Consider the following 27,531-nt stretch of genomic DNA (forward strand, 5'->3'; position numbering starts at 1 on the left):
GCTAGACAGATGAGCACTTTCGGTCTTGTCTTGCTTCAATCTCTCTTCCTCTTGCACACAGAATGAAATGAGCTCATTAAGAGTCCATTTATTCTTTTGACAGTTATAACTGACCTTGAATTGATTAAATTGTGCAGGAAGAGAGATGAGAACCAAATGCACGAGTAAATCATCAGATAACTCAAGTTTCAAAGCCTTAAGTTTTGAAGCAAGATGAGACATCTCCATGATGTACTCCCGAACATTACCTTTGCCTTTATACTTCATTGAAATCAAGCTTGCTAAAAGCGTGCTCGTTTCAGCCTTATCGTTTTTGGCAAAACGTTTCTGAATTTCCGCAAGGAAGTCACTGGCATTAGTAACCTCATCGGTTACCGCACCCCTGAAAGCTTCTGGAATTCCACGCTTCATGATCATAAGACTTAGCCTATTTGAACGTTCCCACTTACCCCAATAAACCTCATCCTCTTGAGTACTTTGCTCATTGAGTTCATCGGGTTTGGGCATTCTCAAGGCTAAGTCTATATCCATGCAGCCTAAGAGAATCATCATATTCTCTTTCCAGTCCTTAAAATTAGTCCCATTTAACATAGGGACATTATTGATGTTGGCAGATATAGAAGTAGTTGATATAAAAGCTGAATCGAGAACAAAATAAAATGAATCAAATAAACCATCATGCTCACATAAAATAAGCAATTAAACACATAATCTTTAAATTTAAAAGCAAATTATGACATTTCAAGATACCTAGTACAACATTAATATCAAGTCTTTGGACAGTAATATTAACTGTAAGTGGTACTCTTGTTGTAGTGATCAAACATTGATGATAAGTTATGTAAAATAATAAATTTATCTTTGGATTGATTTATTATTCACATTAAGTTACCTTTATAATCATCACATATTTATCACCACAGGTATGTATGCAATTTGACCAAATATTAACTTTCCTTTGGGCCAGTCAATACCCGCATGAATCACATACACACAAATATCTAACACCCCGAACAGACTAATCTACACAAAAGATGTCACTTTGGTGATTTTCCGCTTTAATTAGCCTATTTAAAATGCTAGATCAATAACTTAAATATTAATATCATAAAATGCTATTAAATAATAATAATAATAATAATAATAGTAATAAAAAAAAAATTTATCAACTCAATATTTCATAAATCTTAATCCATTGACATATATATATTAAAATAATAACTCAAAGAATTAATCAAGGAGTTGGCTCTGATACCACTTGTTATAACTCAACCAAGGTGAATACCCTAATTTCATATATACTGGAATCTCCTGATTAAAATTGAGTAGAAAAATAATAGCGGAAACATACCTGAATCCATTGAAGGAGAAACCTTATAGGAAGAAAACCCTTTGAGATGGTCTTCCAATTCTGGCCACTAGATTCTGTGTCAATTTCTCTCTGAGAGGATTTTCGGAAATTGGAATGCGTAATGGTAGAATGGGGACCATAACCCTATTTATAAACTGCTAGGGCAGTTATAATTTTATCACAATTATATTTCTGCCCCTCATAGAAATAATAATTATCTAATGGTATCTACACAATAATCTCATGACAATTATACCCTTAAGCCAATTAATCAATTATTAATTAGATCACTATATTTAGGCTTAATTAAATGATAGCACACACATTTTAATTATTTACATGTGTGGCCCAAATTATAGATTAATTACAAAAAAATTAATCTAACAACCTAAGCATAGGTAGATCTTCCAAGTACATTATAGTTAACCGTGGAAGTGTCTCACCCGCATGACCTTCCACTTGGATTACCTTTTCCACTGAATCACACCTTCTCACGATGAGCTGCTCTATAGTATGTGGGATCACAAGCGAAATATCATGACACGCTTCTATCTCCAAAACTCTTAGTTTGCCAAATGACTCCCTTGAAAATTGGCCACACCATATCTCCACGAGGCCCTTGAAGACCAAGTTCAGCTCCTCCACGTTAGGAAATGTGTTCTAACAAATCAAATAAATAACATTAATATTTTATTATGCTAACAAAACTTTAGTAAATAAACAAGGTCTATATATATAAAAAGGCTTCCAAGTAATTTATCTTCGTTATAGGTTCTCTAGTAAGCGAATTTTATAATCTGGTTACTAGTATTATTGAACACATGATCATAAGATGAATATGGAATTTATATAAATACCTTGAATAGGCATAGTAGCTAAATGCAGTTTGGGTAATAATATCACTAGCATTCGTAGCACTTGTAATTATATTAATGATTAATTGTTGGATATAGTAAAACATAATGCTCATTACACCTACAAAACTCTCATCACTTATAATTATTTGTGCCTCTTTCTCCATGTTCTCAAGTCCTTTATCTGATTTGATTAATTTAGCTATAAATGTAGTAACCTAGATGTACAAAAGAAGTCATACCTTTTCAACCAAGAAGAGAGGTTGTTTATCAACTTCACCTTGAAGACATTTTTCTTGAAATAGTAGCTCCACTTTATAACAATCCCTTACATCCAATTTTTTCAAGAGTGGACATCCCAAAGCATACATACCCCGATAGAATCTTTTGAGCTGGTATAAGTGAATAAGTTTGAGAGAGGTTAGTCTAGGGAATAAAAAAATAGGCGCCGCTTCAAGTCCATTTTCATTTGCAACAATTTCCTCCACTCCACAATTGGATATCTCTAGAACCTCAAGTTGCACAAGGCCTTTCACAACCGAAGCTGGAAAAAGATATCTCAGGGAAGCACATTTACCAACTGTCAATGAATTTAGATTTTGAAAGGCAAGATATCCTTAGGGATCCTTCTTCTTCACACTCATTATATTTTGACCATATGAAGACATTTCTTTCAATTGAGGGATTGTGATACCATCGGATATTTCCCTATTTATTTCTCCCACTTCAAAAATCGATTTCAAAGAACAACAATATTCTATCTCTAGAATTTGTAGACTTTGTAACCCTTTTAAGAAATTGGATGGAAAAACAGTCAATAGATTGTTACAGCCGAAGAGATACAAATCCTTCAATTTGCTAGAGGAACCTACAGGATGTTGGTTGTCCCATATTGTTATGACATTTTCCATTGAATCCAAAGGTAACAACTCCAACCCGGGGAGTGCAACCTGTCCAATTTATCACATAGGATTAATAATTAATGTAGTCATTCACATATATTCCCAATAACTAGACATATATAATTGAATGTCAATATGTCAATGTAACAAAGCATAAAATTAACTAAAATTTTGCTACTAAATTCTCTTTTTAAACGAGAAAAATAAGAGATACCAATTTTCATCTCTCTTTTGTTAAATTTAAGAAAGTTGGTGTCAAATCATTGTATATCATGTAGAAGTCGCCACAATAGTTATCAATATCTTTGTTCATATTTCATAGCCTTGTTTGAAAAAAAAAAAATCACTCCACCCTTCTACCATGCTTTATAGATTAAAATAAAAAATAGAAAAAAAGGATATTGTTTAAATACTTTTCTTCATCTAATTACAAATTAACTATCATACTAATGCACACCTCATGTTTGATATTGACAACTTTTTCTTCCATTTTTTATTGTATTATGTATTCTTTTTTCATTCCTTTTCTTCATAATCACCCTTTTATTTTCACTATTTTCATTTGTATATTTTTTACAATTTATTTTATTTTATTATTTACTTTTTAAAATTTGAAAAAGTATTGAAATTAATTATTCAATATTGATAGGGTACTCAATCATTATGAATTGTTTGGAACTATTCAAATTCTCATTATTCAATGCCTTTGTTTTATTATTTTTTCAATCATAGATTCTCCGGTATAATTTTTTATTAACTCATAATACTATAAAACAAGTAAACAATGTGACTCTTTCATATTATTTAAAATTTTAAGCTCTAATTATCAATTGAGGTAAGTCATACTCTATGTTCATCCATCTTTATTTATTTTGATTTTGCCCTAATATTTTTATATTTTTTATCCATTTTTAATTAATTTTTTTATTCTTCCAACAAAATAAAATTTTTGTATTTTTGTAAATTTTATCCTTTCTATTTTATAAAATCTAAAATGAAATCAAAATAATTTGAATGGTGAATAACATTGCTTAAAAAGAAAAAGCAAAAAAGATAAATTTCCATCCAGAGCTTTAAACCACTAAGAAGGTTCTCGGGAAAGAATGGAGGGATCACAATGGTCCCACTTAAAACTCAACCTCTTTAGATAAAACTAAAAGTTCCCAGGAAAGACTGAAGGGGTCACAATTGTTTCTCTTAAATTCCAATCTCCTTAGACAGAACCTCCTTAAACTACCACCAAGCTCTTAGAACACCGTAGGATGTGTCGTTCTGATACCAGTTGTTGGGAAATAAACCTCCCAAAAAAGACCAGATTAATGAAGCGAATAAAAAAATTGGAAATAATAATGAAATAGAGCATACAAAATCAACACACAAAATTTACGTGGTTCACCCAAAATAGGCTACGTCCACAGAGCTACTGCAGATCTTCACTATAAAGAGAAAAATAACCACAAGTATTTACACTCACTCCTCACAATAGTAGCCCGAAGGAAGGCTTTAGCACAAATTAGATCGACCAAGTAATAACGTATAAAAGAGATGTCGAATTCTATCTATTCTATATCTCAATCTAATAGTAGATGTGATTTTCAGTCGGAAGAGGGTGAAAACGCTGAGGAACCGGGTGCCGTAAATCGGGTACATCATCTGGTGAAGGAACACTGTCAATGCGCCGACTTCAGATCACAGCACTACTCGAAGCCATCCTTCTTTCTCTCATAGGGCAGCAAAGACTTTCGTTATTTCCAGAACAAGGGGGAACTCGGCAGAAGATCGATCATTCGACTGCAATGCGGCCGATTGTCTCGATGTGCAGTAGAGAGCTGCTGGAACACCGAATAAGCAATGGCAAGGCTGGTCTTGTTAGAATTGATATTGAATATAAATTCTAGAGAAAGAAAGAATGATAGAAAGGAGAAGAGCTGCGACACCGATAGCAATCTCGATCTCTATTGTGCAGCCTGAAGTGGTTAGTCCGGTTATCAAGGAGGAGAAGATGTCTGAGAAGGATTAAATAGTTGATAGTGAGCAATCGGCTAAGGAGGATGACAATGAATTCTCGTTCCAGACAGCGACGGGGGATGGTGTAGAATTCGAACAACACCCGTTGACGTCTTTCTGGTACTGGTAGTACTGGACAAGCTCTCAGGGAATAATCTCTTTCTTATTTCTGCCTTTCTTTCCCATGACGACTAGGAACGGGCAAATCACAAATTTCACTTCGAATTCCGGACCTCAACATCCTGCTGCTCATGGTGTTTCACGATCAGTATTGGAAATGAACGGAGAAGTGGTGGAACGTGAATAAGGGGAGCAGCTAGCCAAGTTACAGGAAGAGTTGAAGAAAGTGAAGGGGTCTGGAGACCATGGGCTCAACATGAAGGGATTGACCATTTTTCCAGAGGTTTTTAATCCAGAAAAGTTCAAGATGCCTGACATTGACATAGACAAATACGATGGAACTGGCTGTCCTAAGACTCATCTGTAGCTGTACTGAGGTTTATTCGTTTTTAAGTAATTACGTAACTCAGCAAGAAATTTCCTTACCTGTCCAATTTCTAATGAATCAAGATAACCATTTGTTCCAGTATAAATAGTCATTATCTGTTCTTCCACCGTAAGAGGGGATGATTGGGATTGTTTGAGCAATTCACGTAATCGTTGACCTCTTGAAGGAAAAAAGATTGATTCATCGCCCGGAAAAGAAGAGAAAAGAGCCCTTCTCTTTCTAGCCATTCCGAATCCGCGATCTATGCCTTACGAACGTCAACCACCTCTTTAAGGTCTTCAGTAGTTAGGGGGCGCAGAGCCACTGTTATCTCCTCTTAGCGAGTATGGTACCCACCTCCCCTCCTTGCAGCTGCTGCCCCTGGTTTGGGACCGAAGATGATGCCTCTCCCTGGTTCCCAAAAGTCTCTTCAATCCATGAATCGCCCGTTGAGACTGAGGGTAGGGGAGAGGAGGACGAGCTTGCTGGGATTGACAAAGAGCACACGGTCTTTGTGCCCAGGCGGTTGCAGTCAGGGATGTAAGGCATGTAAAGAAGGGAGTCATTGGCACCCCCTTGTTCAATTCAATTCTTCAATCATTCCGGTCGGTAAGGAAGCCAGTCAGCAGTCAGGTTGAGATGAGCAGGGACGAAACGAAAGCAAAGAAGAAACCGGAAGGCTGTTATAGTTTCAGATCCTTCGGGTCTCTTCTTTCTTCCACTTCAAGGGCACCAAGGTCTTTATGGTCTATTAAATAAAGACTTCGTCGATCAAAGAGACAAACCCAATTATACCCAAGAGAATAATAATTCTCTAACTCTCAAGAAAACCTCACTTTTTCACTCAAAGAGTTGCACCACTCTTTTTCTCTCAACTTTCAATGAATGGAATGAGGAGAGGAAACCTCTATTTATAGGCTTCTACCACCACCAAATTTCCATGTAGACACATGTTATTGCCAAATATATGAATGATAATATACAATTCTGATTTAGTTTCCATAATTTCCTCATCCAATACACACACATATATATTATATATATACACATGCATACATATATGGCTATGAGATTTTCCTTTCCTTGTATGTTTCATGTCCTAAAATTAAGGACTTTTCTGGCCAACAATGTTTCATTATCACAACCTCCACAATTGTTTTGTGACAATGGCAACACCTCCATATGTCCACAAACCTTAAGTTTTATGCACGATCCATGCACATTGAGTTAGAAGTTTGTAAAAAGGGGGCCATGGGACATCCTTTTATTTGATAGATTCCCTCATCATCTCATCTGACATCTTCACAAAACTACTTCCCAAAGACTCTTTTCATTCTTTCTAATTAAAGCTAGGAGACCATGGTCATTCCCTTGAGCTTTGACCCAAAAGACTACGTTTTAAAAAAAAATCCACTACGTTTTAAAAAAAAAAATCCATAAAGTACCCCCATTTCTAAAATAATGCCCAATCTAATGTATTTGTGCCACGTAGATTGCCACGTCACAAAACCGTAGTTGGTAACTATGGTTTTATTTTTTTAAAATAGTCAAAACCGTAGTCACCAACCACGGTTTTAACTTTAAGTTTAAAACCGTAGTTGGTAACTACGGCTTTAACTTTAATTATATATATATATATATATATATATATATATATATATATATATATATATATATATTTAAATTTAATTTTTTAAATAAAATATTATATTATTTTGATTTTATATTGATTAAAAATATGTAAATGGTGTAATAAAAATATCTAACTTTAATTGATCTCATTATTTAAAGAATAGTAATATATGAAATTAAATAATTGATGTCTTTAATTTGATATAAAAATATATTTTGATAATTTTATTAAAATATTTGTCACTACACTCAATGAATATGTTCCTCCTCCTAAAATATTTAACTTTAATTGATCTCATTATTCTTCTCTTTTTTGGTAAACACAGTTTCACTAGACAAATATTCATTGAGTGTTCTAACAAATCAAATAAATAACATTAATATTTTATTATGCTAACAAATCTTTAGTAAATAAACAAGGTCTATATATAAAAAGGCTTCCAAGTAATTTATCTTCGTTATAGGTTCTCTAGTAAGCGAATTTTATAATCTGGTTACTAGTATTATTGAACACATGATCATAAGATGAATATGGAATTTATTTAAATACCTTGAATAGTTATAGTAGCTAAATGCGGTTTGGGTAATATAATATCACTAGCATTCGTAGCACTTGTAATTATATTAATGATTAATTGTTGGATATAGTAAAACATAATGCTCATTACACCTACAAAACTCTCATCACTTATAATTATTTGTGCCTCTTCTCCATGTTGTCAAGTCCTTTTATCTGATTTGATTAATTTAGCTATAAATGTAGTAACCTAGATGTGCAAAAGAAGTCGTACCTTTTCAACCAAGAAGAGAGGTTGTTTATCAACTTCACCTTGAAGACTTTTTTCTTGCAACAGTAGTTCCACTTCATCACAATTGCATACCACCAATTCTTTCAAGAGTGGACATCCCAAAGTATACATACCCCGATAGAATCTCTTGAGCTGGTATAATTAATAAGTTTGAGAGAGGTTAGTCTAGGGAATAAAAAATAGGCGCCGCTTCAAGTCCATTTTCATTTGCAACAATTTCCTCCACTCCATAATCGGATATCTCTAGAACCTCAAGTTGCACAAGGCCTTTCACAACCGAAGCTGGAAAAAGATATCTCAGGGAAGCACATTTACCAACTTTCAATGAATTTAGATTTTGAAAGGCAAGATATCCTTGGGGATCCTTCTTCTTCACACTCATTATATTTTGACCAAATGAAGACATTTCTTTCAATTGAGGGATTGTGATACCATAAGATTTTTCCCTATTTATTTCTCCCACTTCAAAAATCGATTTCAAGGAACAACAATCTTCTATCTCTAGAATTTGTAGACTTTGTAACCCTTTTAAGAAATTGGATGGAAAACAGTCAATAGATTGTTACAGCCGAAGAGATACAAATCCTTCAATTTGCTAGAGGAACCTACAGGATGTTGGTTGTCCCATATTGTTATGACATTTTCCATTGAATCCAAAGGTAACAACTCTAACCCGGGGAGTGCAACCTGTCCAATTTATCACATAGGATTAATAATTAATGTAGTCATTCACATATATTCCCAATAACTAGACATATATAATTGAATGTCAATATGTCAATGTAACAAAGCATAAAATTAACTAAAATTTTGCTACTAAATTCTCTTTTTAAACGAGAAAAATAAGAGATACCAATTTTCATCTCTCTTTCGTTAAATTTAAGAAAGTTGGTGTCAAATCATTGTAGATCATGTAGAAGTTGCCACAATAGTTATCAATATCTTTGTTCATATTTCATAGCCTTGTTTGCAAAAAAAAAATAAAAATCACTCCACCCTTATACCATTCTTTATAGATTAAAATTAAAAAGAGAAAAAATGATATTGTTTAGATACTTTTCTTCATCTAATTACAAATTAACTATCATACTAATGCACACCTCATGTTTGATATTGACAACTTTTTCTTCCATTTTTTATTGTATTATGTTTTCTTTTTTCATTCCTTTTCTTCATAATCACCCTTTTATTTTCACTATTTTTATTTGTGTATTTTTTACAATTTATTTTATTTTATTATTTACTTTTTAAAATTTGAAAAAGTATTGAAATTAATTATTCAATATTGATAAGGTACTCAATCATTATGAGTTGTTTGGAACTATTCAAATTCTCATTATTCAATGCCTTCGTTTTATTATTTTTTCGATCATACATTCTCTGGTATAATTTTTTATTAACTCATAATACTATAAAACAAGTAAACAATGTGACTCTTTCATATTATTTAAAATTTTAAGCGCTAATTTTCAATTGAGGTAAGTCATACTCTATGTTCATCCATCTTTATTTATTCTTGATTTTGCCCTAATATTTTTATATTTTTTATCCATTTTTTTAATTAATTTTTTTATTCTTCCAACAAAATACAATTTTTTTATTTTTGTAAATTTTATCCTTTCTATTTTATAAAATCTAAAATGAAATCAAAATAATTTGAATGGTGAATAACATTGCTTAAAAAGAAAAAGCAAAAAAGATAATGTGTATGCTATCAATTATTTAACAAAATAACTGTACAATGTGTGTTAATGGTTATTAAACAAAATATTTAATTTGTTGAAGAACTTCATTTTTTTTTTACTTAAATAAAATATTGTTCATGCAAAAATAATAAAAATGAATGCCATATTTGAAAAATTATGGAGATTTGCAAAAGGAATTAGAAAAAAAAATGAAAACAATATCGAGAGAAAAAGTGAAGTGGCAACAATGGAAAAAAAAGCAAGATAAAATTGAAAAATCAAAATTTACCTCTTATTTGATACTAGAAATTAAACATGATTGAAGAGTTAATTGAGATTGAGAATGGGAGACCCATGAGAATATTGGAGTAAAATCATATACAGGAACGAAAATGGAAAATGTGAGGAAAATAGTGGAACATGAGTAAATTATAAAATAAAAAAATACAGAAAACAATGATATTAATGAAATAGAACTATGGCAGTGAGAAATGAAGAAAAAAAAAATGAAACGAAAGGGTAAAGAGGATGGTTAAATTTTGAATTTTGAGGAATATATTTTGAAATTTTGTTATATCAAAGAACATTTGTAGACAAAACAATATAAATGCTTCTTAAGTTAAAATTTGAAATAGAAAGTATACATATTTGTGGGCTAAATAATATAAATATTTTTGTAAGCTCAAAAAAAATGAATATAAAAAGGTGAGATGGTATACCTAAGATACAGAGCTTTGACCCAAAAGACTACGTTTTTAAAAAAAATCCATAAAGTACCCCCATTTCTAAAATAATGCCCAATCTAATGTGTTTGCGCCACGTAGATTGCCACGTCATAAAACCGTAGTTGGTAACTACGGTTTTATTTTTTAAAAATAGTCAAAACCATAGTCACCAACCACAGTTTTAACTTTAAATTTAAAGCCGTAGTACAGTCAAAGCTGTAGTCACCAACTACGACTTTAACTTTAATTTTATATATATATATATATATATATATATATATTTAACTTTAATTTTTTTAAATAAAATATTATATTATTTTTATTTTATATTGATTAAAAATATGCAAATAGTGTAATAAAAATATTTAACTTTAATTGATCTCATTATTTAGAGAATAGTAATATATGAAATTAAATAATTGATGTCTTTAATTTGATATAAAAATATATTTTAATAATTTTATTAAAATATTTGGCACTACACTCAATCAATATGTTCCTCCTCCTAAAATATTTAACTTTAATGGATCTCATTATTCTTCTCTTTTTTTGGTAAACACAGTTTAACTAGACAAATATTCATTGAGTGTTCTAACAAATCAAATAAATAACATTAATATTTTATTATGCTAACAAATCTTTAGTAAATAAACAAGGTCTATATATAAAAAGGCTTCCAAGTAATTTATTTTTGTTATAGGTTCTCTAGTAAGCGAATTTTATAATTTGGTTACTAGTATTATTGAACACATGATCATAAGATGAATATGGAATTTATTTAAATACCTTGAATAGTTATAGTAGCTAAATGCAGTTTGGGTAATATAATATCACTAGCATTCGTAGCACTTGTAATTATATTAATGATTAATTGTTGGATATAGTAAAACATAATGCTCATTACACCTACAAAACTCTCATCACTTATAATTATTTGTGCCTCTTTCTCCATGTTCTCAAGTCCTTTTATCTAATTTGATTAATTTAGCTATAAATGTAGTAACCTAGATGTGAAAAAGAAGTCATACCTTTTCAACCAAGAAGAGAGGTTGTTTATCAACTTCACCTTGAAGACTTTTTTCTTGCAACAGTAGTTCCACTTCATCACAATTGCGTACCACCAATTCTTTCAAGAGTGGACATCCCAAAGTATACATACCCCGATAGAATCTCTTGAGCTGGTATAATTTAATAAGTTTGAGAGAGGTTAGTCTAGGGAATAAAAAAATAGGCACCGCTTCAAGTCCATTTTCATTTGCAACAATTTCCTCCACTCCACAATCGGATATCTCTAGAACCTCAAGTTGCACAAGGCCTTTCACAACCGAAGCTGGAAAAAGATATCTCAGGGAAGCACATTTACCAACTTTCAATGAATTTAGATTTTGAAAGGCAAGATATCCTTGGGGATCCTTCTTCTTCACACTCATTATATTTTGACCATATGAAGACATTTCTTTCAATTGAGGGATTGTGATACCATCGGATTTTTCCCTATTTATTTCTCCCACTTCAAAAATATCTTTCAAAGAACAACAATCTTCTATCTTTAGAATTTGTAGACTTTGTAACCCTTTTAAGAAATTGGATGGAAAAACAGTCAATAGATTTTTATAGCGGTTGAGATACAAATCCTTCAATTTGCTAGAGGAACCTACAGGATGTTGGTTGTCCCATATTGTTATGACATTTTCCATTGAATTCAAACGTAACAACTCCAACCCGGGGAGTGCAACCTGTCCAATTTATCACATAGGATTAATAATTAATGTAGTCATTCACATATATTCCCAATAACTAGACATATATAATTGAATGTCAATATGTCAATGTAACAAAGCATAAAATTAACTAAAATTTTGCTACTAAATTCTCTTTTTAAACGAGAAAAATAAGAGATACCAATTTTCATCTCTCTTTTGTTAAATTGAAGAAAGTTGGTGTCAAATCATTGTAGATCATGTAGAAGTCGCCACAATAATTATCAATATCTTTGTTCATATTTCATAGCCTTGTTTAAAAAAAAAAAAAAAAAAAAATCACTCCATCCTTCTACCATGCTTTGTAGATTAAAATAAAAAATAGAAAAAAAGGATATTTGTTAAAATACTTTTCTTCATCTAATTACAAATTAACTATCATACTAATGCACACCTCATGTTTGATATTGACAACTTTTTCTTCCATTTTTTATTGTATTATGTTTTCTTTTTTCATTCCTTTTCTTCATAATCAGCCTTTTATTTTCACTATTTTTATTTGTATATTTTTTACAATTTATTTTATTTTATTATCTACTTTTTAAAATTTGAAAAAGTATTGAAATTAATTATTTAATATTGATAGGGTACTCAATCATTATGAATTGTTTGGAACTATTCAAATTCTCATTATTCAATGCCTTTGTTTTATTATTTTTTCAATCATACATTCTCCGCTATAATTTTTTATTAACTCATAATACTATAAAACAAGTAAACAATGTGACTCTTTCATATTATTTAAAATTTTAAGCTCTAATTATCAATTGAGGTAAGTCATACTCTATGTTCATTCATCTTTATTTATTCTTGATTTTGCCCTAATATTTTTATATTTTTTATCCATTTTTTTAATTAATTTTTTTATTCTTCCAACAAAATAAAATTTTTGTATTTTTGTAAATTTTATCCTTTCTATTTTATAAAATCTAAAATGAAATCAAAATCATTTGAATGGTGAATAACATTGCTTAAAAAGAAAAAGCAAAAAAGATAATGTGTATGCTATCAATTATTTAACAAAATAACTGTACAATGTGTGTTAATAGTTATTAAACAAAATATTTAATTTGTTGAAGAACTTCATTTTTTTTTAATTAAATAAAATATTGTTCATGCAAAAATAATAAAAATGAATGCCATATTTGAAAAATTATGGAGATTTGCAAAAGGAATTAGAAAAAAAAATGAAAACAATATCAAGAGAAAAAGTGAAGTGGCAATAATGGAAAGAAAAGCAAGATAAAATTGAAAAATCAAAATTTACCTCTTATTTGATACTAGAAATTAAACATGATTGAAGAGTTAATTGAGATTGAGAATGGGAGACCCATGAGAATATTGGAGTAAAATTATAAACGAAAATGGAAAATGTGACGAAAATAGTGTAACATGAGTAAATTATATAAAATAAAATAAAAATTACAGAAAACAATGATATTAATGAAATAGAACTGTGGCAGTGAGAAATGAAGAAAAAAAAAGTGAAACGGAAGGGTAAAGAGGATGGTTAAATTTTGAATTTTGAGGAATATATTTTGAAATTTTGTTATATCAAGAACATTGGTAGACAAAACAATATAAATGCTTCTTAAGTTAAAATTTGAAATAGAAAGTACACATATTTGTGGGCTAAATAATATAAATATTTTTGTAAGCTTAAAAAAAATGAATATAAAAAGGTGAGATGGTATACCTAAGATACAGGCCAAAATTAGGAAACTACTGGTTTAATTAATTAATGTATGCGATTAAATTGTTTGCAAGAGAAGTACTGAAAGTGGAAGGGATGAATGGCAGAAATTGAAAATGAAAATCAAACATACCTTCTCATTGAAAAGAGGGATGAATGGCTCCTGGCTGCGACTGCTTCCTATGGAGTAGAAGTCAATGAGATTTCGTAGATATTCCAGTTTCAAGAATCGCAGTTGAGGAAACTCTAGTACTGATTCCCTTGTGTTGTGGGAAGCCATAAGATATATTTCAACCTGTAACAGTCCTCTATTATCAGAATTCTTAAGTTGGCAAAACACCCTATCGGAATTGGGCCATGGCATACTGCTTCCAAGTTGTAGAGGTGGTAAAGCCGTAATTTCTCCAAGAGAGGAAAGGCACTATGCGGTGGGTCAACCCCTTCCATTTCGATTGTATTCATGATGTATTGCATCTTAGAACTCGCACAGATGGACAGATACTTGAGTTGACGAAAACCGTCGTTGTCTAACTCATAAACAAAATGTTTGGTATCATCCAATCTCCTCAATTCTAGAACTTCAACCGTCTTTAACAGCCTAGAGTAGCACTTCACCAGATGTGGGCCTTTGACCCCTTCGACCCTCAACCTTCTTAAGGCCCTTTTATCATCATTCCAGCCCAAAGTACCGGCTCTACAGCCTATAAATATATCATATCTAGTGAGGTTCTCAAAGGATACATCTTCCAAAAGCAAATATGAATCGAGTATTTCCACTTCCAAGGCCCTCAAACAGGACAAGTGTTTCAACTCAGAAAGCCAATCATTCCTCCATCTATCAAAAGTATTAATCACACACAAATGCTCTAACCGAGATAGGCTTGATATCACATTTCTTGGAACGAGAATTGAGGAATCCCTCAAACTCAACATCCTTAGATCAGTCAATTGCATCATTTCTTTGGGCAACTTTTGAATGTCACAACCTACAAGGCTAAGAATTTGTAGCTTCTTCAGTCCTCCAAGTATTGCTATGTCTTTCAACATCCCACATTCGCGTAGACACAATGTTCGAAGATTTGAAAGAAAGTGAAGTGATGAAGGCAATTGTGTAAGATCAATTCTAAACAAGCTTAAAACCCTGACTTCTTTCATCTCTTTGAAAAAGGTGTCCGGAATTTTCAAGGAATTATCATTACTATTCAACAAAAAGAATCTGAGTTTGGGACATACCAATCCTTCTGGAAGCTCATGGACATGTGTGCATTTCAAAGATATGCCAGCACAATTTCTCAACTCACCGTCCCTCTTTTCCCATTCTTGTAATCTAACATCTTCGTTCACCACAAATCGATGATGAGGATCTTTCGATGCAATTGCTTTGGCAACATCACGAACCACTTCATGCATTCTGATAAACCCATTACCTTCCTCCACAAAAAACGAACTTGAAGGTTTACGATAGTGTACATCTTCAAGTGAGTCAAGCAACAGGCTCGAGTCTTTAAGGATTTTCACCCGGGTAACTATTTTATCTCTTGCTGACTCCAATGAATCCATGTAATCAAACAAATCCAAACCCATGCCATATTTTAACAAGTCATCCAATGAAATATCGCCATCGCCCAGCAAACCACAGAGTAAGAACAATGATTTAACTTCATCACTTTCCAAATGGTTGTAGCTCAACTCCAGACATGAATACACGTTTTTACTCACTCCGGGGATGTTTATTGGTGCAGACCTTTTAAGTTCTTTCAAGGGATTCCTTAGTGCCTTTGCCTTTGCAATTGTTACAAGTGCAACTGGTAGACCCTCACATTTTTCAACTACATCATCTGCTATAGGTTGAAATTCAGGCTTCTCCACGGAATCACCTGCCGTCTGCTTAAATAAACTCCAGGCTTCCTCTTTACAAAGGTGTTGAACATGGAAGTCCCTATGAGTACCCATATCCTTAGATAACACGCGATGATCTCTTGAAGTCAGCAGCACTTTACAGTACCCCACCTTATGATCATCTGATCCATAAGGAATTCCAATCCTTTCAAACGCGATGGGCTCCCAGATATCATCTAAAATCACCAGGATCTTCTTGTGTCTCTTCAAGCTTTGACTTAGGCGAACTGCTCTTTTCGCTTCAAATCCCCCCTCAAGTTTCAAGCCTAACATGCTCGCAATTTCTCCTTGAATTTTTGTCACGTTCGGAGTTTGGGATATATTCAACGCCATGACCACTGTGTCAAATAGCTTTTCTTCATTGGCTTGTTTGGCGACTTGTTGCACAATCGTGGTTTTGCCCACACCGCCCATCCCCCATACCCCAACCATCCTTATATCATCATCTCTGAAGACCTCCATAATTTGGTTTAAAGTTGTCTCTCTCGATTCCAAAACTTCCGAACCGCTGACAGACGAAGACCCGATCCCTGGTAGAGGAGGCTCATGTGCTACTTTGCCAAACTTATCAGTCTCTTGGATTTTATTAAGAATATCCCCTGCCTGGCCACTTGCTTTCTTGCTTTGCTGGTACCGCAGCTTCAAGTTAAAACAGCCCCTGTTTGCATCCCTTTCATCCTCAAGGAATTTGTCTGTTTCTTTTATGATCTCTTCAGCACGTGACAGCCACTTTTCAACATCAGGAAAGATAACATCCCCTTGCCTATTAGCCTCATTCACAGATTGCTGCACCTCACTCTTCCATCACGAAGCTTCTCAATTTGTTGGGTGAGATCCAAAATGTTGCTACGGTAGTTAAACAGATAACCCAGGTGACGTCCAATTCGAGCAACCAGTTTCTCAGCAACTTTTTCTGCAATGGGAGTAGCAATAATTTCCATTTCCTACTTTTTCTTTCTCTGGAAGCAAATGAGGGTAAGGTAACTACAGCAGGAGAAGGAAATGAAAGTTTTGAGGTACCAAATAGCAGAAGTTGTGGAAGGTTGTAGCTACCAAAAAAGCAGATCTTTTCCCTTTTCCCTTTTTTTTTTTTGCCCTTTTTCAAGTGATGAGAGGTGAGATAGAGACCAGCAAAAATCAAGGAGAGTGCAAAGAGTAGGAATAGTTGGTAAAATGACAGAATGGATAGGAAGTAAAGCGATAGAGAAAGCTCAAACAACGCAACTGAAATTCAAAGAAGCGAAACGAAAACAAGGAAAAGGAGAGACACTGAGACAGATAGCAGGAAAATGAGAATGGGAATCAGCTTTGAGAATGAGAAGGCAACTGCAGAGAGTATAAATACTGAGACATAAAATGACACTGACACCTTTAAAAATATGAAAACGAATATAAAAATTTAACAAAGGCCAAGAGATGATTCCTTCAACAAGAAGGAAGAAAATTCAACTAGCAAGCGTAAGACGTGTTCAAATTATAAGAAAAAGACTTGGTGCAACTTGTGTTCAAACACTACATCAATTCATTTTCCTCTATTGCTGTCAAATGTTTAAGATAAAAATAAAATAAAGCCCGTGAGATCCAAGAAATGCCTGTTCAAATAACATTTTCTATATAATCCAAGTGTCACGGACTGTTTGTCGGGTGTCCGTGCCGTGCCGCTGCATTGGAACTCTAGGTCGGCTATAACATTTCTGGTCTATTATTTTGTTTAAGTCACTGACTGCAAAAGCCATATGGGTCAGTCTAACCAAGCGAGTACATCAAGACAAAACTAAAAAATTGAAGGAAAATAAATTGACACTAAAGCCAATATGAAGAAAAAACTGATATAAATATCAAATTTTGTAATTTTTCTATTACTAATTAAAATATATATATATATATATATATATTATTTTTGAAAAAAAAGAGGCTAAAATTACAATTTTATCTTCTCAATATTTTTATAGATAAAGGATAATTAGTAAACAGCTCATATAAAAAAAGGCATACCCCAAATAAAGTGCTTTTTTAATCAATTAAATAAAGATAAAATAGCTATTTTGAACCATGGTCAACTAACATCACATTACAGTACAAAGACGTATATCTTACAAGGGATATGAAAAAAAGCTTTGCATATTCTCAATTTTAAGGCAAGTATAATTTATGGGTAGTATATTATTGTACAAAAACTTAAGAATAATGGCTGACCTACTATTTGAAAATAGGGAAAATCATTCCATCCATCAATTTTAAAAAAATAAATTATATATATATATATATATATATATATATATATATAAAGCGCTTTTGAGAACTCCATCTTTTCCCAAAATGATTCTTCTAACATGCACTAGAATAGTTGTCCTTTTCTTTTAACCTATAACATGACAAGGACACCTACATCTTTTTTTTTTGTTTCCCTTTGGACACCTTCTCTGATGTCATATGGCCAAAGATGAATATATTAGTAATTACAAATATATTGGTACTTTAATTTTACGGATATATAAAAAATATATCGATGAATATTTTGAAAAAAAAAATATCAATAGATCTAAAATTTATAAAAATATAAGAAAATTTTCATAAAAATGTAATTAGAAGTAAATGGATATTTTAAAGTTGTTTTATTAAATAATTTGATATATGTATAACATGATTTATCATATTTGATAATAATATTGTATGCATCGAAAGAAATATAAATTATATAAGTATACATTTATTATTAAATTACATCAAATATTATTTCATAATAATATTATGATGTTTGATTATAATATGTCTAATTTTAAAATATATATTAATATTAAAATTATGATCTATTTAATTCAATTGTATTAAATGATATAAAATAAATTGTGTTATATGTACAATTTTTTAATATTTAATTAATATATGAATAATATTAAAAATACTATGAAGAAAATTATCATAATAATTTTTATATTTTTTGTAATCAATTAAAAGAATTTTTTGCATTTAATTATAAAATAATTATAATTAATTTGCTCTTTAAAATATTCTTTTAATATTTTCTTTATATGATGACTTTGAATATATATGTTTAGTGCATCATATTTAATAAGGGGCAAACTCGCCGTAGTGGTAAGATGAGTTGAACCCTAAACCTTTGTTTGAGGTTCGAGTCCCCTTAACAGTGAGGAGGCACACTAGTAGAGCACTGTAGTATGTTTAACCATCATCAACTCACGTTGATCATCTGATATATCAGAAAAAATCGATGATTTATCATCAAATATATATTTTCTTCCATCTATATTCTTTTTTATTTTTCATATTTCTTTTTGCTATTTTTCTCTCTTACGTTACTTTTCCCTTACCTCCTTCTAACATTTCTTTTAACATGCTCATGTATTTTCTCATAAAACCTTTGTAATTTCAAGTTTTTATTTACTCTTTTATCTCTCCATATTTATTGTTTCTAATCATGTTTTGGACACATTAAATATAAAATAATAATATACAATAAATAGTTAATAATAACAAACTAAATAAAAATATAAATATATAATGAACAAAAATAAAAATATTATCTCACAAATAATATACTAGATAATTTCAAATATTAATTATAATAATACATTTCATAATTTAAGATTTAATTATATTTATTATTTAGAGGTTTATGATATAAAAAAATTTCTATTAATATTAAATAAAATATTTATTAATTTAAATATGTGTAAAGTCATCTTTCATTCTCCAAACCATACATAAGTAGACCCCCCTCACTATTAATTCTACTATGATTTTCTTTATTGTTGTCTAGTTTATGATTTTGGACTTTAGTCATTCAGGCCGGTTGTTTAAAAGTCAACAAAACAAAGTCATTCTTTATCTACTCATAAGGAATCACTTTGAATCCATCAATGCAAACTTTCTTTCTTAATTGAGACTTCAAAGATCAACAAAGTCTATAAAATTATAAATTTTTATCATTGTTATTTACGAATACACTAAAGATGATGACAAGTAATTCACATCTATGTTGAATCTTTTACAATGTTCGATTAACTCAAGTTACATGATTTTTATGAAGAGTGATTGACCAATAATGAAACTTTATATTTTAGTGTTTTCCCTTGTGTTTTCCGCCACATGTTCCAAGAACCAAACATACTTTTTTTATATATACAATTTATACATTATATAAATATATGTGCAATGACATCTTTCATTCCCCAAATCATACATGCACACTCTCTCCCTCACTATTAATTCTACTATAATTTTCTTTATTGTTGTCTAGTTTATGGTTTTGGACTTTAGTCATCTAGGCCGGTTGTTTAAGAGTCAACAAAGCAAAGTCATTCTTTATCTACTCATAAGGAATCACTTTGAATCCATCAATGCAAAGTTACTTTCTTTCTTAATTGAGACCTCAAAGATCAACAAAGTCTACAAAATTATAAATTTTTATCATTGTTATTTACGAATACACTAAAAATAATAGAAATACTAGAAAAGCTTTTTAGAATCACTCTTAAACGCACTCTTAGATTCTGTTAGACAATGATTCTAGAAAATGGTTTTAGTTTTTTTAATACTTGAAAGACAAAAATTTTATAATATTAAAATCACTACCAAATGGGCTCTAAAAGTACATTTGACAATGATTTTAGGAAGTATTTATAATATTTTTAATACTTGAAAAATAAAAAATTTTAAGTATTAAAAATGGTAGAAATACGTTCTATAATCACTAACAAACACTTAGAGCCCCGTTTGACAATAATTTTAAAAAGTGTTTTTAAATTTTGTAACACTTAAAATTTTTTATTATTCAAATATTAAAAAAGTTAAAAACATTTTCTAAAATCATTACTAAACACATTTTTAATTTCCTTTCAAAAACATTTTTAACACGAAAAACACTTTCTATAATCACTGCTAAATGAATTCTAATTAGAGTTTGGGTTATGGAACTCGGTCAAATTCATTGGGACGAAGTTTAGAAAAATGAACTTCATATTTGGATATAACTCGGCTGCCTACATGCATCAAACCCACTCGGGGTTGTACGGATGCGTGTCTTATTGATCAGACCTGCAAATACCCCAATCAAGACATGGGGTCATCTCTATATTATAAATATTTAGTGACCAAATAGGTGTGGGATGTAGGTAGTGATGTCAAAAAGCGTAGGACATGGCAATGGTGAATGGTTAGGGTGGATTGTCCTACAGATCATAGTGAATAAGAAATTAAGAACACTATCCACACACCACAATAGTAGTTAGCCATACCCATTGTAATGTAGAAAACAGTGTTGCTGACAAAGATTGGTCCCAAACTTGCAAAAACACTAACAAATTGTAAGGCATATTTGTTGTGCTAATTATTGAAAATATATTGAAATAATAAATAAAGTAAATAGGAATTAAACTCACAATTAAGATTAATTACTATTAAAATTTGTGTCTATATTCTCAATATGAATTTACCTCACACTACATGTATTTCTTAGTGAATGAATTGTAGCTTGTGGACTTCCGACATGACTATCTTGGAGTCTTGTCATTTTGAAGTCATCAATTCTTCAAGCCAACATCCTCTACCCTATACTTTTTCCTCAAGAACATTTCCTTTGCAGTATTTATTAGAAAAAGTAGTCACCTAGGGCATCGTTCGACCAATTTAATAAGGCTCTTTGTTAACATGGATATAAGTAACCACATGCAGATCATACTTAATTTCATAGGCATAAAAAAGGAAAAACAACAATTCTCATTATTTGTGTTGATGATATTATCCTAACTAGGGATGACCAAGCAGAGATGGAATGCTTAAAGAAAAATCTTGCAGCTAAATTTGAGATGAAAGACTTGGGAAGTTTAAGATATTTTCTTAGGATGGAGATTACAAGAAAGAGAAAGGGGATTTCAGTTTCTCAAAGGAAATACGTGTTAGATCTACTAAAGGGGACAAGAATGCTTTGATGTAAACTAGTAGACACTCCTATGGATCTAAACTTGAAGTTGGGTGATAAACTAATTAACAACCTGATGGACAAAGGAAAATGTCAACACTTGGTCAGGATGCTTATTTATCTATCTCATACCAAGTGAAACATTACTTTTGCATTAAGTTTTGTGAGCCAATTTATGCATTCTCCATTAAAAGAACATAAGGAACAAGTATAATGAATTTTGAAGTATCTAAAAGGTAATCCTAGAAGAGGACTCTTCTTTAAGAAAACAGAAAAAAAAAAGGTGTTGACGCCTTTACTACTAACTGGGATAGCTCGGTTAATGATTAAAGATCAACATTAGGCTACTACTCATTTGTTTGGGAAAATCTAGTAACTTGGAGAAGCAAGAAGCAAACAGCGGTAGTAAGAAGCAATGCTGAAGTAGAAATGAGATATGTAGCTCATGGAATTTGCAAGTTATTATGTCTAAAGTTGTTAGCAAAGTTAAAAGTAATAGTAAAGCTACCAATGAAACTTTACTATGATAACAAGACTACCATAATTTTTTTTTGCACAATTCAATGCATCATGAACAAACCAAGCATGCGAAGGTTGATAAACATTTTATTAAAGAAAAAATAGAGGAGGGAATTATCTGTATGACTTATGTGCCATCATCAAAACAAGCTACAAACCTTCTTACAAAAAGACTCATTGAGCCATCATTCGAGAAGTTAGTAGACAAGCTAGGGTTGTTTAATTTGTTTAGTCCAGCTTGTGAGGGGGCGTGTAAGCGAATGGATGGAGATTAGTTTGGTTGTTATTAGATGGCTTAGTCAAAGTTATTAGATCGTTGTTTTTTTTATCATTTTCTAGGTAGCTAGTTATGTGTTTTTCAGTTTCTAGAACAAAGGATGTCTACAACCTATAAGGGAAGATTGTATTGATCAATCAAATAGGTTTTTTTTTTTCAATAAAACAAAAACTATTGTGGTGTTTTGTTGATTTTTTCCTTGTGTTAGCTTTGAAAAATCTATAGAAAAACAAAGAACTTATTTAAAAACATTTTACAAAAAATTGTTTTGAAGAACAGTTCTAAAAAATATTTCTATATATGATTTTGTTTTTTCTGGAATGTTAAAAAAACTTTGAATGTTCTCACTGTTTTTCCTGTATTTTAAATATTTTTGAAAAAAAACTATGATATGTGTAATGCATTATTTTCAATCATTTTTTATGTTGGTATAATTATTTTTTAAAATAGTCTTAAAAAACAAGTAAAAATAATTCAAATAATTCAAATATGTTATAAGAAAACACTATTTTCAACAATTTTTAGAAACCTATCATTTTGGAAATCATTGATAACTATTTTTATGTTTTTTTCTCAAAAACCAAAAAATATTCTTGAGAACAGTTCCCAAACATAGCCAAATTCCCTTTTTTTCCTTTACATAATACAAAATAATTATCCTTCGCCTCTTTTAACTTTCAAGACATTTATCAAGACATTTTTCTTGATTTGCTAGAATTAGAAAAACAAAGACAAAGACATACAAACCTTGTCAACATTGTTGAATTAAATTGTTCCAGATATTGCTCTAGATATTAACAAAAAGGTACATATATATATATATATATGTCATGAGATCACAACCAAACAAGCTTTGTTTGGAGTTGACTAAATGATTTTTTAAACCCCATCTTCAAAAACTTTTTTTAAACTTGAATGAATATGAAAGGTCCTAACAAGCTTGGTTATATAACATTAATACACGTACACAAGAATAATGCAAATAAAGTCAAATGTGCACAAAAGCTTAATCTCACATACATATTTTGAACCACAAGCAGTTGAATGGTCTCTTAAGTGCCAGCAGGTAGCATTAGCAACTTACAGATATGGCATCATAAAGCAAAACATACAAAAGAGACTGATGAACAATTCATTGGCAGCATCTCTCTGACTGGGATGGTATCAATACATGTCCTCAAATGAAGCCAAATTCTGCATATATATCTAGAAGAAATGAAGACATTAAGAACAAAAGCCAAAAGCAATAAGAACAAAAGCCTTTTTGACATTTGAAGGTATATAAAGGGAAAAAAATAAATTGTAGCAGTTTCTCACTCACATGTACCATGTAGAAGGAAAACCCTTTCTTTGTTTTGCATATGAAAAGTTGAACTTAGTCTTTCTTATCAGGATCTTGGCCCCAAGGATCCACTTCGTCCTTCAGAATCCTCTACATTGGGATGCTGTTCCTCAGAATCCCCTTCCTCATCATCTTCTTCATCAGGAACTTCATCGTCAGAATCCTCTTCCTTGGGATCCAATTCCTTAAAATCCCAATATTCTTCAAAATCCCCATATTCTTCAAAATCCTCTTCCATAGGCTCGGCATTCTACACATGTAGAGCATCATATTGAGCAGGAAAGAAGAAAAATTACAATAACAAAACTTAAACGAGAATTCTCGGTATGAAGAGAGAATCACACAATGACCAAATCAAACTGCTGCTACATGGTAGCCTTGTAGTTATTTGTCAACGTTGATAACTACTGTAAATGACCTAATTAAGTCTCACCAAGTTCCTCTATCCATAAAATGAGACCCTCCATGTAGCTAAAATAGGTAAATACCTTCAATCTAGTGTCCCATATTATCTTCAATCTGCATCAAGCCTCAAACAATTTTTGAAATGATTTACCTCCAAACGTATGATAATAACTTGAGGGCATTCCTAAGAACCTTGGGATTCTACTCCTCAAACTCCACCATGGAAATTACGAGTTAAAAATATTTTGCTGATTTACTGGTTTGGAATATTGGAGAATATGAAAATATGTGAAATAAGATAGACTCCTTTAACATCAAGGGAAACTGGTAAATTTTCGTGCTCAAGTAAGGACTGGCAGCGTAAACCCAAGTCTAGAAAAGTAGAAACTCAAATAATTAAGGACATCTTTTATCTACACTAACTTGGCCATTCAATGAATTTAGTTATCAAATTTTCTTCCTCTAACTATTCTAACTTGATAATTTAACTATGTCAGATCTAAGATAAGTTTTCATATCTATTCTCACTTCCTTTTGTAACCACAATACTTGACTTTCACTTTCTCTCTGCATTTGGATTTTCTATAGATATATATAACCTTTTTTACAAGCATTTAGAGTTCGTAACAACCCCAATCATAAAACAACAATGTACACGAGAAGTCTTTTTTAAATAATCAACACAATTATCAAGTTTCCATCTCTAACTTTTCTAACTTGACTATTGAACCAAGTTAGAGACAAAATTAATTCTCATCTACATTATAACTTCTAGTTTCAGCCACAGCATAGTGTCACGGACTTAGTCGTTCACTAAGCTCGTGCAGCACTTAGACAAGCCAAGACACTTGATCTTGCTAAGTCAGCCTTGCTCCCAATGCTTAGCTTGCTAGGCTAAGACACTCGCGACTCAAAAGCTTAAGAGGCTTGGTAGGCAACTCCTTAAAGAATGGAAGCTCTTATTGACTCAAGAAAGCCTTTACAAGTGCTTGGATGCTCACTTGCTTGGTTAGGAAGTGATTTGGGTGGTGCCTTGGCCAAATGAGGCCCTCACCTATTTATAGGCACCAAGGGAACTCTCTAGAACCTTGGAGGGTTCCTTACAAATCAAGAATATTCTAGAACTCCCTACACTAACCTATGTACAACCTTATGTACAAGAGATTCCTAGAAGTCTCTAGAAAGCCTTGGACTCCTCTCATGCCTTCCACCATAGTGTAGAGATGTGTGGACATCTCTAGGCATCTCTAGAACCTTCCACACTCTTCCCACCAATGGCTTAGTGTAGATGGCTCCAGGAGTCTCCAGAAGCTTCCCTCCTCCTATATAAGCCCATGGGGAGGGTCATTTGAAGCATCCTGTGACAATAGGCTGTCTCTCTAGGTCCGCATCTGAACTGACTGGAAATCTATGTTTTAAATTTTCTATAACCTTTACCTATGTATCTTAAATTCATTTCAATTGGGTGCAATCGGGTCATGTTTTAAAAAATGAAGCATTAAAATACTTGAGCAACCAAAAACAGATAGTAAGACAAACTTAGCCCAAACAAATAATAAATGAAGCAACCTAAGGATATGAGAGAAAAAAAAAAAAAAAAGAAGGATCATTCCACACAAATCATGGAAAATTCTGCCTCCATCAATGTAGATTCCTTCTTTTAAGAAACTAAACATGCTTATAGACTTAAACAACATGAAAATTCTATGGCTTGCTCTATGCCTGCTTCTCATAGCAACAAAAATTGAAAGATGGTAAACAGACAGAATTAGAACTAGAATTCACAATATGCAGAGAATAGTGAAGGGAAAAGAAGGTGTTAAAGAGTGAAGGAAGTTGAGGGGAATTATTATGTACCGTCTCCATAAACATCTTTTGTATGGTAGTATTCAGGTCATTCTCCCAACGTTGGTGATAATAATCCATCTCCACTCTCTGTAAGCTTTCTGTGATTGAGTCTCCTTTGCAAAAAAACTCCATCTTAGGGCATGTTATTACCTGCATTTCTATCAAGCATGGGAATTTGAAAGTGTATCTTGCTGAGCAAAAGCTTTTCAGATTTGGTAAAAAAGAAAGTTCCAGTTTTTGTAATTTGGTGAAAAGAATCTCATCATCCGTTGCTTCACCTCCTTCATTTTCAACTATTTCTTTCACCTTATCACAAGAGCAAACAGTCAGCTCTTTGAGTTGCACTAGTCTTTTAGCCATTGAAGGTGATACCAAATTTATCAAATTTCTACATCGAGATACTTGTAAAGACTGAAGATTTTGAAGAATTGACCCAAACCCAGATAGATGCCTAAGCATAGGTAGATCTTCCAAGTACATTATAGTTAACCGTGGAAGAGTCTCACCCGCATGACCTTCCACTTGGATTACCTTTTCCACTGAATAAACAACTTCTCACGATGAGCTGCTCTATATTATGTGGGATCACAAGTGAAATATCATGACACGCTTCTATCTCCAAAACTCTTAGTTTGCCAAATGACTCCCTTGAAAATTGGCCCCACCATATCTCCATGGGGCCCTTGAAGCCCAACTTCAGCTCCTCCACGTTAGGAATGTCTTCTAACAAATCAAATAAATAACATTAATATTTTATTATGCTAACAAAACTTCAGTAAATAAACAAGGTCTATATATAAAAAGGCTTCCAAGTAATTTATCTTCGTTATAGGTTCTCTAGTAAGCTAATTTTATAATCTGGTTACTAGTATTATTGAACACATGATCATAAGATGAATATGGAATTTATATAAATGCCTTGAATAGTTATAGTAGCTAAATGCAGTTTGGGTAATATAATATCACTGGCATTCGTAGCACTTGTTATATCAATGATTAATTATTGGATATAATAAAACATAATGCTCATTACACCTGCAAAACTCTCATCACTTATAATTATTTGTGCCTCTTTCTCCATGTTCTCAAGTCCTTTTATCTAATTTGATTAATTTAGTTATAAATGAAGTAACCTAGATGTGCAAAAGAAGTCATACCTTTTCGATCAAGAAGAGAGGTTGTTTATCAACTTTACCTTCAAGACTTTTTTCTTGCAGCAATAGCTCCACTTCGTCACAATTGCATACCACCAATGTTTTCAAGAGTGTACTTATCCCGATAGAATCTCTTGAGCTTGTATAATTTAGTAAGTTTGAGAGAGGTTAGTCTAGGGAATAAAAAAATTGGCACTTCTTCAAGTCCATTTTCATTTGCAACAATTTCCTCCACTCCACA

At 31.8% G+C, this 27,531-nt stretch overlaps 2 protein-coding genes across 3 annotated transcripts; both read right to left on the minus strand.

The window, feature by feature from the left end:
* Positions 1-35: 35 nt before the first annotated feature.
* LOC117930568 (disease resistance protein At4g27190-like) lies at positions 36-16,745 on the minus strand. Its single transcript, XM_034851208.1, has 8 exons — positions 16,602-16,745; positions 14,272-16,533; positions 14,039-14,200; positions 11,481-12,188; positions 8,025-8,174; positions 1,795-2,011; positions 115-638; positions 36-50 (listed from the first exon to the last, which is right to left on the minus strand). Exons 1-8 carry the CDS (start codon positions 16,743-16,745, stop codon positions 36-38), a joined length of 4,182 nt encoding a protein of 1,393 aa, XP_034707099.1.
* Positions 16,746-23,463: 6,718 nt separating this feature from the next.
* LOC117929471 lies at positions 23,464-26,850 on the minus strand. Of its 2 annotated transcripts, none has more exons than XM_034849760.1 (3): positions 26,146-26,850; positions 23,863-24,133; positions 23,464-23,735 (listed from the first exon to the last, which is right to left on the minus strand). In XM_034849760.1, exons 1-2 carry the CDS (start codon positions 26,614-26,616, stop codon positions 23,930-23,932), a joined length of 675 nt encoding a protein of 224 aa, XP_034705651.1. In that variant the 5' UTR covers positions 26,617-26,850; the 3' UTR covers positions 23,464-23,735; positions 23,863-23,929. The 2 variants fall into 2 exon arrangements, with proteins under 2 accessions (XP_034705651.1, XP_034705650.1); XM_034849759.1 differs by having other exon boundaries at positions 23,464-23,747.
* Positions 26,851-27,531: the final 681 nt, after the last annotated feature.

The sequence above is a fragment of the Vitis riparia genome, chromosome 14 (genome assembly GCF_004353265.1).
Source record: "Vitis riparia cultivar Riparia Gloire de Montpellier isolate 1030 chromosome 14, EGFV_Vit.rip_1.0, whole genome shotgun sequence".
Taxonomy (NCBI): domain Eukaryota; kingdom Viridiplantae; phylum Streptophyta; class Magnoliopsida; order Vitales; family Vitaceae; genus Vitis; species Vitis riparia.